General features: G+C 39.8%; 1 protein-coding gene across 4 annotated transcripts in view; it reads right to left on the bottom strand.

The window, feature by feature from the left end:
- Positions 1-16841, bottom strand: part of CERS6 (ceramide synthase 6) — a 286287-nt gene that overhangs the window by 1350 nt on the left and 268096 nt on the right. For 2 of the 4 annotated variants that reach the window (XM_008589294.1, XM_008589489.1), the window contains 2 exons: positions 2561-2717; positions 1933-1956 (listed from right to left, as the gene is read on the bottom strand). In XM_008589294.1, coding sequence (XP_008587516.1) covers positions 1933-1956; positions 2561-2717 — 181 coding nt within the window. The remainder of the gene's footprint in view (positions 1-1932; positions 1957-2560; positions 2718-16841) is intronic. The other 2 variants (XM_008589425.1, XM_008589359.1) reach the window with 2 other exon arrangements.

Raw genomic sequence — 16841 nt, 5'->3', positions numbered from 1 at the left:
ATTAGAAATTTTGTTTTATCTATCACATAACAACTAATGGCAGCAGAAGACATTTTAAGAACCTGCTGGGTAAGGTCTAGCTTAAAATAATTCCTGAGGAAAATCCACTGACTGGACCATCAAAAATTGGCTCCCATCAGGCCAACTTTCTTCAAACCCCCATTCGGTCTCATTGCATAATGAGGAAGGCAAAATAAGGCACCAGGATATAAATCTATGTATTACCATAAAGGATGAAAAAAATCCTATTGTCTAGCAATAAAGTAATTACAGGGGAAATTAAGGAAATACTCTACTGCTTTTAAAATAAAATAGTTTGAATCTCCTCTTCTATATGTCTAAATTATGGTCAGCGTTTTTACCCAGGAGGCCCTAAGATCTTCCAATAACCAAGCAACATTATTTTTGAAGTGGCAAAAGGGACCTGGTGGCCTAGCTTCATGGAAACTTCCCCAATCTAGTCTCCTGTGATTCTCTAGGGGGTTGGCTGGGGAGGTTGGCAAAGTCTCCTGGGAGGTATATCAGACAGAATTAACTGGGATTTTTTCACATCACATTTTCTCTGTGCTTATACCACACTCCAACTTAAGAATCCTGGAATCTACCCACAACTTGAAAACACAGTTATTAGGGGAGAATGTCATCTCTTCCAGGTGGGTGGGGACAGGAGAAAGTAAAAGCTGAGAACTACTGCTCCATTCCAACCAGTGACACAGTAAATACTGTAAAAATGAACCTCACTTCAATGCTCCTTGAGATGGGACTGAATTCACATAGACCCTTTCCAAAAAGATTTAGATACTGAGACATCAAAATGACTACATGATAAGGCTACTGTAACTTGAAAAACATAGACAGGGTCGCAAAGACAGCATTGACAGTGTTATAGTAAAACTGCACTATGTTTATCAGTCTATTAGTCATAAATTAAGCTGCTAATAGAAAACTCTAGTTTCAGAGAGTGATTAATTTACATTTGCATGCTTAGTGAGATTACTTTAAATGGCATCTGGGAAAATCTATACTTATGTTACCTTCAAAGATAAGACAATTAAGAATATCTCAAAATAACGCACAGGAAAATAACCCATGGCCAAGTTGAATCTTACTGTCCTAGGTGACAGCAGCAGTGGCAGTTAAGATATTCTAAAGCCTGACATCTGGAACAAAATTAATGATCATCTCTTCATAATGCTGAAGGAATAAGCTGGAGAGAAGACAGTTTCTGGTGGAAATAGCAATGCAATAAGGATATGAGTAACCTAATTCACAGCATCCGTGCATCTGTAGTTATTACCATACTGAGAGTATTGTGCACGTTGATTTAATCTGCATCCAAATGAGGACAAGAAAATTTTCTAAGGAAATATGAGCTCATTTTAAAGAGTAAGAGCTCACAAAGAAAAATAAACTTTAGTTTCTAAGCAATTAATTGATCAACATTTTGTGGACTTACACAGGAGCTGATGCTGAGAAGTGGCTTCAAAGTATATGCCTAGATGCCCCGACTTCCCCTGTGGCATGGGCCAGGTCTGTTGACCTCGATGGGGACAAAGTGGCCTGGTGCTGCCCTGTGGCCCCAGAGAGATGAGGCCAACAGCTATTGCTCCGGCCTCCATCCTGCACTGGGTTGAACCTGTCATCAACTACTTCACCTTCTATTTCTGTCTTTCAGCCAACTTGTTAAGCACCAATGAAAGAAACTCCTCTCCTCTGTTGGATCATGCAAAATTTAGCAGAATACAAACTCACACAAAAGGGCACTAACAGAGCGGTTCCTAGCATCCCTTGCAGCTAATGGAAACTCCACCTCACATAAAGCCTCTAGTCAGTGCCATCAGACAGAACAACATGTACGGAAACAAAAGCGTTTGAGTGCCCCTCCAACAGGCAAGTGGCACCCAGGACAGGGAGAGAGCATGAGAAACTTACATGTAAAGGGTTCCACTTCCCAGCCTTCCAGGGTGGCAGAAGGAAGAGAACAAACAACGAAAGTAAGAAAATGTCACAGAGAACTATCTGGAAAAGTCATTGCCCTACTGAAGGGAAGAGACTCAGGAAGCTTTATTACAATTAGCCTCATGAGTCCATTTTTTTTTTTTTTACAACCAGAGATATAACTAAATGTTGCTGGAAAAGTCATGAGTGGATTTATTTTTCAATTTGAAAAAAAGTTTTGTTTAAATGGACATACCGCACCCATAGCTTTTTTCATAAAGAGAAAGAAGCTATTAAATTTCTGTTCAGTGTAAATATAATCAGAGAAGGACCAAGGGATACAGAAAGAGGGAGAGAAAGAATACAGTAAATAATATATCATCATTAAATCTAAAATTACAGATGTAGATCACTGGGCATCATCATCAGCAAAGCGAAACTAAAGACTTAAAAGGATGAACAAAAGAGAAGAAAATGAAAATTTGGTTTGTGTTTTGGGGTGATTTTGCTCAATTTTGAAGAAATAATACCACTTTTGATAAATTTGGAATAGTAAATAGCTGATTCAAAGGAACCAAAAAAACATTTTCTGGGACATTGGAAAGGGCGAGTTTTATCTTACCTTGCCTTTTGAAACAGCTTTGCAAGCTATTTTTACAATCAAGACAGACCAAAAGCAGTTCAACCCTTGTATTAGCAACAGCAGTAGGTTAAAAACCCACCAGGAAGGGTAAGGTCCAACGATCTCCCAACTTTCAAATAATGTGGTATTTAACACCCTAAGGAAAAGAAGAAAGTAATTATAGAACACAACATTTCACTTTGCTTTCAAAGGAACTCTAGTTACTGCACAGAAGTACGAGGTCAACCATATCCCCTAACTACTCCCTCCCTGGGAAAAAAAAAAGCTGATCTGAAAGCTGACCAGGTACTTAGAGGAGTCATCACCTGAATTATTGCCCTGGCAGGATAACCTTCATTCTGATTCGAGCTTGACTAGTATACTTTTCCCTATTCACTTTTTAAAAAATTGTGGTAAAATACACAACACAAAATTTACTAATTTAAGTATTTTCAAGTGTACGGTTCAGTGTCATTAGGTAAATCCACACTGTTGTGTGACTGTCACCACCATCCATCTCCAGAATTCTTTTCATCTTGCAAAACTGAGACTCTGTACCCATTAAACAATAATTCTCCATTCTCCCTGCCCCCAGCAACCACTTTCTACTTTCTGCCTCTATGAATGTGACTACTCTAGGAACATCATATAAATGGAGTCATACATTTTTTGTCCTTTTGTGACTGGCTTATTTCACTAAGCATGATGTCCTCAAGGATGCTATATCCATGTTGTAGCATGTGTCAGAATCTCCTTCCTCTTAAAGACTGAATTATATGTATACATACATTTTGTTTATCCATTCATTCATCAATAGACAGTTGGGTTGCTTCCACCTTTTGGCTATTGCAAATAATGCTGCTATGGGCATGCGCGTACAATGATTTCTTTGAGTATATATCTTTTGGGTATGTACCCAGAAGTGGAATTGCTGGATCACACGGTTTCCACTTCACTTTTGTCATCATTTCTTCCATTGATTTTCATTAATTTGGGGGGTTGTGATGCTACATCTCACTACTTATTAAAAGGCCTGTATGGTCTTTGAAGTTGCTTTTGGGCTTAAAATAAGTGTGAAAAATACCATTAGATAACATTACATTGCAAAAAAAAAAAAAGATTAATTCCAGAAACATTAAGTATAAACCATATGCCTAGCATACTACAAAGCACTGAATATGAGTGAGACCCAGGCTTACATCTACTAGGGGAGCCATTAGAGAGTCCTTAATTTTGTAAGGCTTGGGAAAGAACTGACAATTGAGAGACATCATTTTGAAGTGATGCCTTGAAAGGAGTATTAGAAGAATTTTTTTTTTTTGTCCTTTTTGAGACCGGCCACACCGCGCTCAGCCAGTGAGCGCTGTGAGCGCACCGGTCATCCCTATATAGGATCCGAACCCGCGGCGGGAACGGGAGCGATACCGCGCTCCCAGTGCCACACTCTCCGGAGTGCGCCACGGGCTCGGCCCTAGAAGAATTTTTTACAAAAATTATCAGAGTATAATAAATGTATTTAGTTTTAAGAGTATGTAAGAGAATGTACTTGAGTTAGGAAAAATCATTCGAAGTAACTGGCTATCTTTGTAACCCACAACTAGAACCAGAATGGAGCAGCCACCTGGAGCAGAGACATGAAATCTCTGCTCTGGTCCCCGCCTGTATCCACACCTAAGCCCTTGGAAGTTGACTCATGTCTTCTAGACCCTTATTACTGCCACAGAGGAGCATGGCCCCCACATAATTTTGGAATCACTCTTACTTCCCTGCTCTCCCCCTCAGCTCATAGGGCTGGTGTGGAGATCTTAGTGTTCACAGTAAAACTCATGTAAGTGCGATTCCACCATCTGTGCTGCAGCCAGGAGAGGCTGCCAGGCGAACAACCCTTGGTGGCTAAGGTGGAGGGGTGGAAAACTCAAATTTAAGATACAAACCACTCACATAAGAACAGAAGACAAATATACAGATGATTTTAATATAAGAAACAGCGTGATGAGTGCTTTGAGAGAGGTTAAGAAAAGCACTTTGTGAGTTCACCAAAGGGGGAAAAAACCCACTTATTGCAGTTGGGATAAGAGGTAAAGAAAGAAAGGAGAATGAAAAATAGACATAAACAGGCTATCCACCCCCAATCTCAGCCACCCCCACACATAGACTGGAATGAGACTAACAGAGTTTATCTCTAACCCTGCCACACTAGTTGTCTCCAAAGAAATGCATCATAAACGTATATGTTAAAAATTTAAAAACAATAGAATGGAATTGAATTTGAACATTCACTGAAAGTATAAAATGCATTATATTACTTTTTATATTTTTTTTTTCTTTTTACTTTTTATACTTTTACCCATGATATAGTAGAAATCACTCTGGGGAAGGAGGACTAATATTAGGAAATTTGTTAATATATCACATCCATAGGCCAAATTGGTACAAAACTAATTATTTCAATAGCACCAAAGACATTTGGTAAGGCTCAATTTCCCATTCTTGATGTTTCAAAATTAGAACTGAAAGGACTTACTAAGATTTTTTAACCCTCTCAAATCAGCCTATTAATAAGCTCCAGAGTTACTTCCTTTAAAATCAGGAACAAACCGTGGATGAACAGCATTGCCACTGTTCTTTAACACTAGTCTGGAGGTTCTGGCCATTGAATATGGCATGATGTTAAAGACTTAATTTTAAATACATAGATATAAAGTACCTATAAATATTTTAAAAACAGCAAACAACATGTTCCATAATAGGGAATGGTTAAAAAAAATTAGTTTTCATTCTTATTTTAGAAATTATGAAGTCATTCAAAATATTAAACATGTTCCAAGAGTTTCTAATAATAGAGGAAAATACATGGTATCATCTCAACTCCACAAAATAATCACACCACACACACACACAGAAAAAAGGAATCATAATTCCTTAAAAGAAATTAATCACAGCCATTATATACTTTCTCTGAAGGATTAAGTAATTTTAGATTTTCTTCTTTATATTCTTCTACTTTCCAAATTCATGACAAATAATTAGAAAAAAATATGAGTTATTTGTAAAAAGAACTAAATTAGGATAATGCCTATATTCCTGCCTTGTTTGTTACCCTAAGAGGCAGTGAACTTTTTGAACGCTAGTTTGCTGGCAAGGGGACAAGAGGTCTAAACAGGGCTCACTTCCGTGGCAGTGAAAGGCCCACACACCTTCTGCTTTTTTATCTCCCACACCTTGCAAGACACCTGGGAGTAAAATGTTTGTTGGACAATTTTATTTCAACACCAGCTCTGCTTCTTGACATACTCTACATTTTGACATTCAGAGATAATTTAATCTCATTCGAACAGAAAGAGGTCCTATATGAACGGCAACAATGATGACATTATGCTACTCATTATAAATTAGCTTTTGCTGTGTTATAGCATCAGAGCCTTCCTCACCCTTACAATGCTAGGACTGACGCTACTGCTTGGCTTAATTTGAACAGGGTGTCAGAGCAGTTGCTGGCGACATGGCATTCACATTGATTTCTGAAATGCTATATGAGAATTCACAGGCTGTGTACGACAATCAGTGAGTGACACCTCTGAGATGCTGCTCAAAAGTAATGAGATTTCTCTGAAAATTGACTTGGCTGTCTGCAGAGACACTTGGGAAAATACAATCAGTGCACCAAATGGATGTATCTCCCAGTGAGAGTAAGGAAGACAGTATATTAGGAATTTAGACTGGGGAGAGAGATAATAATATGACACCCGGACCCTGAAGAACAGTAAAAGCAGGAAACAGAGCCTTTGTTTGGCCATAGTTGAGGAAACTGTCCCCTTTCGGACAAACTATTAAATTAGTGATTACAGAATTTGACTTTCTGGGAGGTTAGGAGTACGTACTTTAATTATGCCATTATGAATCTATGGTGATAGAGTTCATAATAGCGGTTATCTTTCAGGGAGGACTGGGCAGGAGGGGGGATGACAGAGGCTGCTGGAATGCTAGAAACTTCCGTATCTTGATCTGGGGGAGGATTACATGGGTCATACATATGGAAAAACTCAAAAAGCTGTATACTGAAGATTTGTGCACTACACTCAGTACAATTATACCTCAGTAAAATAAAATGGAAGCAACTTCTCTGTGAGCCAAACAAATGTATATTGCCAATCTGCAACTTTTGATTTGAATAATTACTATAATATTAGTGCTTTTTAACCTCCCACAATAATTTGTGTTTGACATATGGGTTCTAAGAAAATAATTTTTTTTCTTTCCCAAATAACAGTTACCCTATGGCATCAAGCCTCTACTGCTGCTTAACTCAAGTGGTGGAGAGTATGGAGGCAGAAAGGACAAGAAAAAGCCATTTTTCTTTTCATTAACGTTAGGTTCACTTAACCACTAGATGGCGCATCGCGCACGCACAAAGCATGGTCGAACAGGTCTGTTCTGCCAGAGCCTTTTGCCAAAGGTGAGTCCCAGCACGGAAAACACTTAATCTCTGGCTTATAACTCCCCTCCTAAAAATCCCATCAAACAATGGAATGGAGAGGCTCTAGTCTGAGTTTTCTTCTTCCTGCATGACTCTTGAGAGAAATGGATGCCTGCAGGGCAAAGCTGAGCTCCATGCAATTCACCGGCCATGTGCAGATACACCAGTTACCACCCCAGAGCTTAGCCTTGGTGGGTTATTTTTACGGATGTTTAATGAATCATAAAAATTTAATTTGCTATGCTGTCTAGTTACTTTTGCTCATTCTTACCTTTTATGCATTCTTCATCTTTTTGACTGTAACAGAAATATTATACAGGACATGTGTTTGGGGGGTATACATTCATGCAGAAAAGTTTACAACCTTTTTTGTTATGCAAAGAAAACACAGAGTAGTCTAATTTTAGTAAGATATTTAAGGCCCTACTCCATTAGCATTCTAAGCACCAATGTGACTTAAAGCGTTCTGCTTTCCCCCAAGCCTCAAAAATCAAAAGGCCTCATAATGTCATACAGCACAGTGTAAAAAGATCTCCACTAGCACCTCATTCAGAAAAGCTATCTCCAATGCTTAATTTCTTCCTTCTTATCATGACCCCCAACTGAGAGCTTAAATCTGTTACCTGTAATATGTAAAGTTGGATGGACTATCTCACTTTCAGCTCCATATATCTTACTTTTAAAATACTCCAGTGATATACGGGTAGGAGCATATAATAGTAATTGAGATATTAAAGATGGCCCATGTGATCCCACTGTATGAATGAGTTACAGGGAATGTTTTAGCAATCACAAACTTTGCCCCTGCCTCTTCTCCCCTCAACCCCCATCAAGGAGCTCCATTTGTGCCCTGGGTTGTATGCTTCTGGAATGATCTATATAAAAACCACAACAATAATTAGACCCCCAGCAAATATCCAAAGAGAATCAAGATTTCCTCTCTAGGAAACAGAGTCAGGGCCTCACTTTGAGAAGTGCTATACAATGCCAATGAGATTATCCTGAAAGGTAAAATGCACTTTGTGGCTAAAATTGGGGTGTTCTTTACTTTGGAGTTTTTGAATGGTCTTGACTTTGCTTCCCCAGACAGACCTAAGTATATTTCATAATATATTTCTCTGGCATAAATGTTCATTTTACCTATACAAAACATAAATGAAAAGTAGATTCTACCTGAAGACTATCAATAATCTACTAGCATGTTTTGCCCATTTTAAAATAGATGCTCATAGAAATGCATTTAAAATTTACTCTGAACAGAAGCCATCGGCACTTAAAGCTGAAAATCAAGTAATTAATTCATTATTGCATGCAACCCTCACTGTGCTGGTTTTTCTAAGGTAATAAAAGCTCCAGGCCTAAACAACATCTTGGTCAAGAGTTTTACAGTCACGACTGCTAAAAGGCTGAAAACCACGTTTGCAGTTTCCCCCCTTTTAACAGGACCGCCCCACCCGTAGCTGGGATTTCTCCACAACACTGGTGCTGTTAGAAAGTTCCCTATACTGGGAGGACAGTTTTGGGTAGAGGGTGCCTAATTATCTTGAATAATAGATTCTCTAGTCTATTAGTCTGTAGCAAACATGGAAGTGATTTCTTTATTCCTGATAGAAATCTGAACTTGAACATGAATCAAACATCTATCTTTCATTTAGCAATGGACATAGGAGGGTACTTCAAAAAGTTGGTGGAAAAATAGAATTAAAAGACAGTTCGAATCTTTTCATAAACTTTTTGAAGTATCTTCATATTAGTTCTGTGTCCCTATCCAACATGACATGGGTCAGTGAATTTCTTTTTTACTTTTAGGTCATAGCCTGGCCAGACTTAAGAATCGGTCCCTTGTCACTGGAAATATATAACTGGTGACTTCCTGGCTGGGGCAGATGTTTATCTCAAAATTAGTCACTGCCTTCTGGGTGCTCATTTGCTGTCTGCCTGCCGAAACCCTAACACCTCCACTGCCTGGTCTGTATTTCTCTGTTCCTGATCTCCCAACCCGAATCCTTCTAAGACAAGGTTGTGTGTCTCAGGATTTATCCTGATTCCAACATGCTGGTTTTCAACCCTCTGTCTGGCTCTTTGTTGCCTACATTCCTATAAAACAGACTTTTGACTGGTTCTCTATAATGGCTCTTTATTAATCACTATGTATAGGCACTATGACAAATACGTGACATGTATTGCTTCCTTCTATCCTTTCAACATCCCTGTGAGTTACCTACGTAGTAGTAACACCACTTAATATTTACTGAGCACTAACTATGTGGCAGGAAGTGGACTCATACGTGTTACATTTTAACTCATTTAAACCTCATGAAATAAATCCTACAGGATAAATTCTGTTTTTTCCCCCTGCAGTGGGTACTGTTACTTTCCCCATTTTTTAAATGAGAAAATGAAGCACAGGAAGTATAAGTCACATTCCCAAGGTCAGATCTAGCAGGTGGGGGAAGAACTGGAATTTGAACTCCCCTGTCTGCTGGTCTGGGCTCTCGGACCCTGCTATTTCTCACTCTTTACCCAGCTCTCCCAGGCCTTTCTTAGTTCTCTGCCCTTGGCTACTGCTCAGAGCAAGCCCATTACCACATTATGACAGAGAACGCACAGACACATCTGCTGCTTAGCATTTGTGTGGGTCTTTCCATTTGGCCTGTCATTCCCTGCTCTTGCTTCCTACTATGTTTTAATCTCTTGGGCTCATAATCTGGTTTCTGGTAGTCATATACCAGGATCTTCTCGCTTAAATGACCCATTTGAGCTCATTTAACTGGTTTCCCCACTTTGGTCCACTCCATCCTACTCTTAACTCCCAATAGAATTAACTGCATTACTAAATTCAAAAAAAAAGGAAAAAAAAAAGTGGTTCTCATAGAAGTAGAGAGTAGAATAATGGTTACAAAGGTGACGGTAGAGGAGAAGTGGTGGACTAATGGGCACAAAACTACGCCATCTACCCTAAGTGACTCATTGCACAGTATATGCATGTATTGAAACAACACACTGTACTCCACAAGTATATGCAAGTAAATGTTAAAATATTTTGAATAAAAATAAAACATTAAAAAAGAATTTTCTCCATTATTGAAAATCATGTAATGCCTTTCACTACTACCTTGTCATGTATGTGAAATATTTAAGATTCAAATCAAAGATCTTTTTCTAAATTCAGCTCTGAAAATGGGAACACCAGCCCTGTGGCCTTTTATTTACTTTTCCCTTTGAAAGGCTTGAGGCACATGTATATCTCCAAACATCCTTTACTTTAAAAAAAGGCTAGATAAGGCTGACTGCTGCTGGCAGGTAGAAATCTAACAGAGCCTGAGAGATTCCAGGGATTCATTCTTCCAGTTTTCTAAAAGAGTATAAAACCATCTTCATAGGGGCAGGATGGAAGAACAGGCTCAGAAACTTCTACAAACTTGCATGCTCCTCTCTTGAAGGGCTACTTTTTGCTCATGTCTGTTGCAGGGACCATTCCTAGCAAGGCCAGTGGCAGGCCAAGCTCTCCTGGGACTAAGTAGAGCAGGAGAATGCTCACAGCTTATCATGGGTTTCCATGCTTTTTCCTCCCTTTTCCCTTCCCTCAAGATGTGCACAGTATTTTTGTAGGGGTGAGAGAAAATAAAGGCTAAACACATAATTTGGAATTCTGGATGTGAGATCATCTGTGTTAGCTTCAAAGTTTTTGGATCTCATCAATTAACTCAGTTAAAGTAGAAAAGGCTTGGTCATTCTAAGAATTCACTGAACTCATTCTTGAGGATTCCCCCTGGCCTGTGACAGTAACTAGAATTAGTGGGGAGGGAAGGTCTAGATGCCTGGCAGAAAGACCACATCTACCATGTGGCTGTTTACAACAGGAACACGGAGGGGCCACTCTAGTTACTTGCTTCCTGGAAATACCTTCTGTTTTGGCCTCCTATTCAGGTAGTTGCTGGGGCTGGAGCCATTTATATTTTCTCATTAACAATTTAAATAGCAACCTCTGTGTGGGAAAGGCTCCAGGAGATTCTGCAGCATGGTGGATACACAACTATTCCCTTGATCACAGCACATGGGAGTGGTGTGGTCTGCACATTCACTAGAGAAGGTAATGAGGCATGCGGCTCCATCATCATCATCCGTGCTGGGAGTTACACGTGGAGACTTAAAATGAACATTCCTAGGGCTGAATGGTAAGAAACATTAGTGAAATATGTTGCTATCTAGTCCACTGAAGGATTTAAGAGCACTTGAATAATGGTAATACTTCCTCCCATTTGAAAGACATACAAAGAATTTTCATATTTATTAGGTTGAGTCTCGTTATTAACCTGTAAAGTTGGCAGAGCAGATGTAATACTAACTTTTTGGTTAGGAGACCAAGATCCCAAAACAATATTTAATTATTCAAGGTCTCAATACAGAGGTTTTGTTGTTTTAAAACTAAACATGTTACCTCTAGGTCTCTTTCTCTCCCTCTTTTAAAAATTACATCAAAACAGAGACTGTGTATTTTTAATAAAATTTTTAGCAAATAAGACCTAAAAGTGAGGAAGGAGTTCAGAAGCCATTCTGTTCAGGCTGGCAGTCTGGCAAGACAGCAAGAATGCCATCCTTCTGCTTCCTAAAGATGCCTGGAGAAATTTCCAGTAGGGTCTTAGCTCTGGGACAATCTCAATATTTAATTATCCAGGGACCAAACTCCACTCATTTTGTTTAGAAGCTTGAAAAGAGTCAGTGTCACCTTAGAAACTGTGTGTACACTCTAGATACCAAAACCTCAGGTGGCCCTAGCTCATCTACCTACATGCCCAGTCGTGAGGTTTCTCTGCCATATCAAGGAGGCAATGGCTTTCCTAAAGCAACATATTAACTAATAGGTTGATGTGACATCACTAAAACATTTCTGAGAACTGAACAAATATTAACTATGCATAATTTAATTATATAAAATATGTACCCTCACTAGTGAATACATGTCCTCTGGTTCCTTAAGAAATCCAGGCCCACTCACCTAGCATGCACCAACTGGCCAGTAGGTCCAAAATGGATGCTAGACGGTATCTAGTTGGTCCTGGAAAACAGACTCTCCTTCCTGACTTCCTAGTTCTCATATCTCACATCTCCTTAGCTCTGAGACTGACCCACAGCTCCTTCCGGCTCTCTGAGCTCTATATTCGACTCTCCAGTGTTAGATGCCTGGCTTCCCATCCCCTGAAAAACTTGGCCTTGCCTCAAGCTCCCTGCTCCAGATGTCCCTGTCCTGACACTGCCCTGACACCCCCCCCCCCCCCCAAACCCATGGCAACTCCTTCCACTTTCATGGAGGAAGAGAGGGAGGCTGAGAGCAGTTGCAGGGGTGGCGGGAAAGGAGGAGGTAGGATCTTACCCCCACCTAGGTTGTATTCAATTTCCCTTCTGGTTAGCTCTGTGCGTGGAATTTCTAAATATGAATGGATTCTCCTGGAAGTGTTATGGTACTTTTCTTTAAAAAATCTTTCTGTTTTTATTTAAATATTTTCAGGATTCAATCTTCAGTTTTATCTTGGAGAAATGTCCCTGAAAATTTTGGAAGTGCTGCTACAAAGAGAGGATGAATCACAGGCCTGCAGCCATAAGGGATACTCTGTACCATATCATCTTTGTTATCTTTTGGTTGGCAAGAAAAGTAACACTAAACATGTTTTTTTTTTTTCCTTTTTGTCTTTTTTCGTGACCGGTAACGGGATCGCAACCCTCGGTGTCACGCCCGCACCGCGCTCAACCAGTGAGCGGACCAGTCTCTATATGGGATCCGAATCCTCGGCGGGAGCACCATCGCGCTCCCAAGAGCCGCACTCTACCAAGTGCGCCACCGGGCCGGCCCACTAAACATGTTTTTTAGCAAAAATTTGCCTCCCCAGATTAAGTTGGAGTTGATGAAACTGAGTTTTACATGCTCAAAATCAAGGGAAAAGAAACAAGTTACCCCCACCCCTCAAAAAAGAAAAAAAAACCCAGGAGAGTGAATGCAGAGATTTAGGTAAGAAAATTTTGCTTTTGCAGCTTCACAAGTTTGAAAGAAAAATAATGCACACAAAACCATATGCACTGAATTATAACAAGGCAATTGATCAACAAAAACATAATCATAGCATTCTAGTTAAAAAAGAATTGAAATAATGTTAACTATCGGAATAATTGCTGTAGAATACAATGGATGCTTGGGAGTGTGGGAGAGAAGTGACTGTACTCAGAAAAGAACTGACAGTATTGAGCATTATGTTTGAACTAGAAGTCAAAACACCTGGTTTCCAGGCTCAGTTTTTGATGCTGAGTCTTTTTTTCCCCATGCCTAAGTTTCCTCATCTACAAATAAAGGCTTAAGACAGGATGACTACTAAGGGTTTCTTAAACTGTAACATAAATAGTTTTATGAATTCTGTTTTCAGATTTACCTAAAATTTCACTTGTTCTGATTGTTTTCTCTATGTGTAAGATACCCCATAGAAATAGATGCATTCTTCTCAAGTCAGGCATGTTTGTTTCTATGAATTAAACTTAACAGTTCAAGAAAACGAGAGGAAAGGTTTCGTCGTTGTTGTTTTACCTCTAGATATATGGGGAAAAGTAAGAAAGTAGAAAACAAGGAAAGAAGTATAAACCCCCATCTTTAGGAAGGAAACAAGGAAGGACATAAGGTCTTGAGCAAATGTTATAATAGCAAACCTCTGCATAACTCTAGCTCCGCAGCTCAATGAGACAGTGTGCAGAACCTTGGCCTTCAGCAGTGGGACATTTAAATCGGACTCCAGTGGCTACAGGGAGTCCTCAGCCATCTCTCAGCTTAGGTGTGCTGCAGCTACCTGCTACAGGCCAAGTTTCTGGCTGGCACCCATCACCAGCTTCCATGTGACCAGGTGGTCAGGAACACACAGGGCCGGGCTGGGTGTGACTTGCAGCAGAACGGATAGTTCTCACCTCACATTCCTGTCTAATCCAGTAAAGCTGGAAGCTACCAGCAAGTTTTACAATGTTGCTCTCTTTAATTTTCTGTGTGTGTGCAAGGCCTGAGGCACAGACTACATAACTTGACACCACTGGGCACATTTGAGTGTCAAACACAATCAATATTCTTAAGTTTTTTTCCCCCATGACCCATATGTAGAATATAAAAAATGACATCTCCTAAAATAATGAGATATCTGGGTCCCCCCTCACCCATCAATGCCACTGTAACCCTGAGAGGGATTTTAAGATAGATAAGACTTGGTGTCTGTACTCAAAGAGTTTATAAACAAGTGTAGGAGAGTCAGACAAATACACTGATTCATTAAGGAAGAATATCTTAAATATAACAGGTGTTCCAGGCAAAAAGAACATTTTGAGCAAAGGCATGGAATAGGCTAGAAAAGCAGAGGAATCCCGAGCAGCTGGACTGGGTACCTGCAAGGCTGTAGTGAAGGAAGGGGAGTTAGCTGGCATCATTCTGTGGAAGGTCTTTCTTGCTGGGAAGAGAAGTTTGAACTTAGAGTAGAAAACAAGAGAAATTCTGGTCGATATGGGAGTGGGTGGGTGGGTGGACTAAATAAAGGCATCGATTTAAGAACAATCTTTTGGAAACTATGTTTGGGATGGTTTCCATTAGGAGAGAGAGGGAATGTGGGGATGTTGGTCAGGAGGCCACTGCAGAGATCTTGTCAAGAGAACACAAGGATCTTAAAAACAAGAGCGAGGGAGAAAATGGTGTCCTTGAGAAACACAGTTGCTCTTTAAAAATACTGCCCAGTGATTAGAGTTCATGGGAACAAGTACTCCAGAGTGACATGGAGCAGAGACAGAGAAGGACAGACAAGAAGATGAGGCTCCTCACATGAGAACAAAGTCTTGGCTTATTTATTGAAACGGTTCACATCGCAGAGTTGATACACCCCACCCCCACCCCACAGTGCTCTGTGTTCTAACACAGTACCTGGTGATAACAAGGTGCCCTGTGGCAGCCCACACCCTAAACCACATTCTCAATCCCTTTCCTCTTGAGGAAAGGTGATCAAGTTGTTCAGAACAAGCAGTTGTTAGTATCATAGTAAAGTAGTAGTTTCCAGTCCATATTCGAGCCTGCAGATTCTTTTAAACTGACATTATTATAACCTCACACTTGTTCTGACCATTAGAATCCCTTTTGAGGTAACAAGGCTTTGATCAGAGTCACTACTATCATCAGTTTTTAGCCCAGTGATCACACTTACCTTTTGCATCTATAACATAGAAGCAAGGCAGCAAGGGGTGCTTGGTTAATTATATGGTAATCAAGAAAGTTAAGTGGAATTAACTTTACTTTTGTTAAGTGTATATTGTATGCCCAGCAATGCCAGGAACTATGAGGGATACATATCAGTGACCCTCAGAGAACTCATACTCTAGCTGAGGAATGGGGGTTAGAATATAAATTGGTTTACTCTATTTGGCTGTAAAGATACAATATGTATCAAAATGTGCATATCTACTGAGCCTGTGATTTTCTTTCCAAACATTTGTGCTAAGGAAGTAATCTGGGATTTTTGGAAAGATTTATCCATAAGGATGTTCATTTAGATATTATTTATAATAGCAAACCACTAGAAATATCCTAACTAATGTCCCAAAATAGGGCACTGATAATGGCTTTTTCATATGGTAGAAAAATCTATATCAATAAGATTATGTTATAAAATATTTAATGAAATGAAAAAAATGCTCAGAGTACAATGTAAATGAGAAAAGATAAGCTATAAAATAGTATGTGCAGGATGACCCATTTTGGTAAAGAAAAAAAGATATAATTTTAAGCATATATATAAAGTATTAAGAAACAAGACATCAAACCAAGAAAAGTGGTTATGTCAGAGCTATAGGACTGGGATGTATTTTTTTCTTTTTTGTGGTTTTCTATAATGAATTTATTAAAAAATTTCTATGATGAATATATAACTAACATGTATATAATCACATAAATGCGTATTAAATAAGCTAAAATTTGAGGAAAAGACGTGAGAATGATAATATATAGCCAAGTGTTAACAAAAGCCAATAAATGTCTTAACTGGGGCAAAGAGTTATAACAGACTTTTGCAGAGCAGGATAAATTTCCAGAAAGCCACCATTCCTGTATCTCAGAACCCCAGCAGGGCAGACTCGCTTGGCCACACGCTGTTCTCAAAGTCCCAGCTTCCTGCTCCAGGAGAGAAGACAGTGACTGGACGCACTCCCTGGGGACAACCCAGTTGCTGCCCTCTGTCTGGGCAGGCTTCCAGGCTTGACGTGAGTGGGAGAAGGAGCACGTGGCTTCCTGGAGTCCTGAGCAGGAGAGGAGCCCAGCGAAAAGGAGGGCACACGCATAGGGGAAAGCCTACCCAGAATGAGCTTGCACGCTTCTCACTTCAAAGATGAACTTTTTTATTCCTTCTGAACAAAAAAAGCAGCTCTCTAGCTTCATCCATGGTTATGAGCAGGGGGATTTTTAGAGTGGAGAGGGGTCAACACATATACGCAAATTTGCTAACTTTTGTCCCCGGAATGGAATGTGGGTTTGTTGGCACATTTGAAACTGTTTTGTCAGAGTGCCCAGTATTTAGGGCTTCATAGTTACCCATAATGTGTGAAAAGTGCCTGGCCTCTGCACTTCTCTTCTGTTACTTTCTTATGTCATGCCTTTGCAAAAGAAATGTATTTTGCAAGATATAAGAGAGCATGTCTGGAAACTATGCACATAATACTTAACATCTTTTCTTGCAGGGAAGGAGGAATGGTAAGGAGAATGGGGAGAGAGAGGAGGAGGAAGGCAGGGGGGAGGTGGGGGCG

This window comes from Galeopterus variegatus, unplaced genomic scaffold (genome assembly GCF_000696425.1).
Source record: "Galeopterus variegatus unplaced genomic scaffold, G_variegatus-3.0.2 Scaffold12, whole genome shotgun sequence".
NCBI classification, from domain to species: domain Eukaryota; kingdom Metazoa; phylum Chordata; class Mammalia; order Dermoptera; family Cynocephalidae; genus Galeopterus; species Galeopterus variegatus.
Note: the sequence above shows the minus strand (reverse complement) of the source record. Positions and strands in the feature narration are given on the sequence as shown.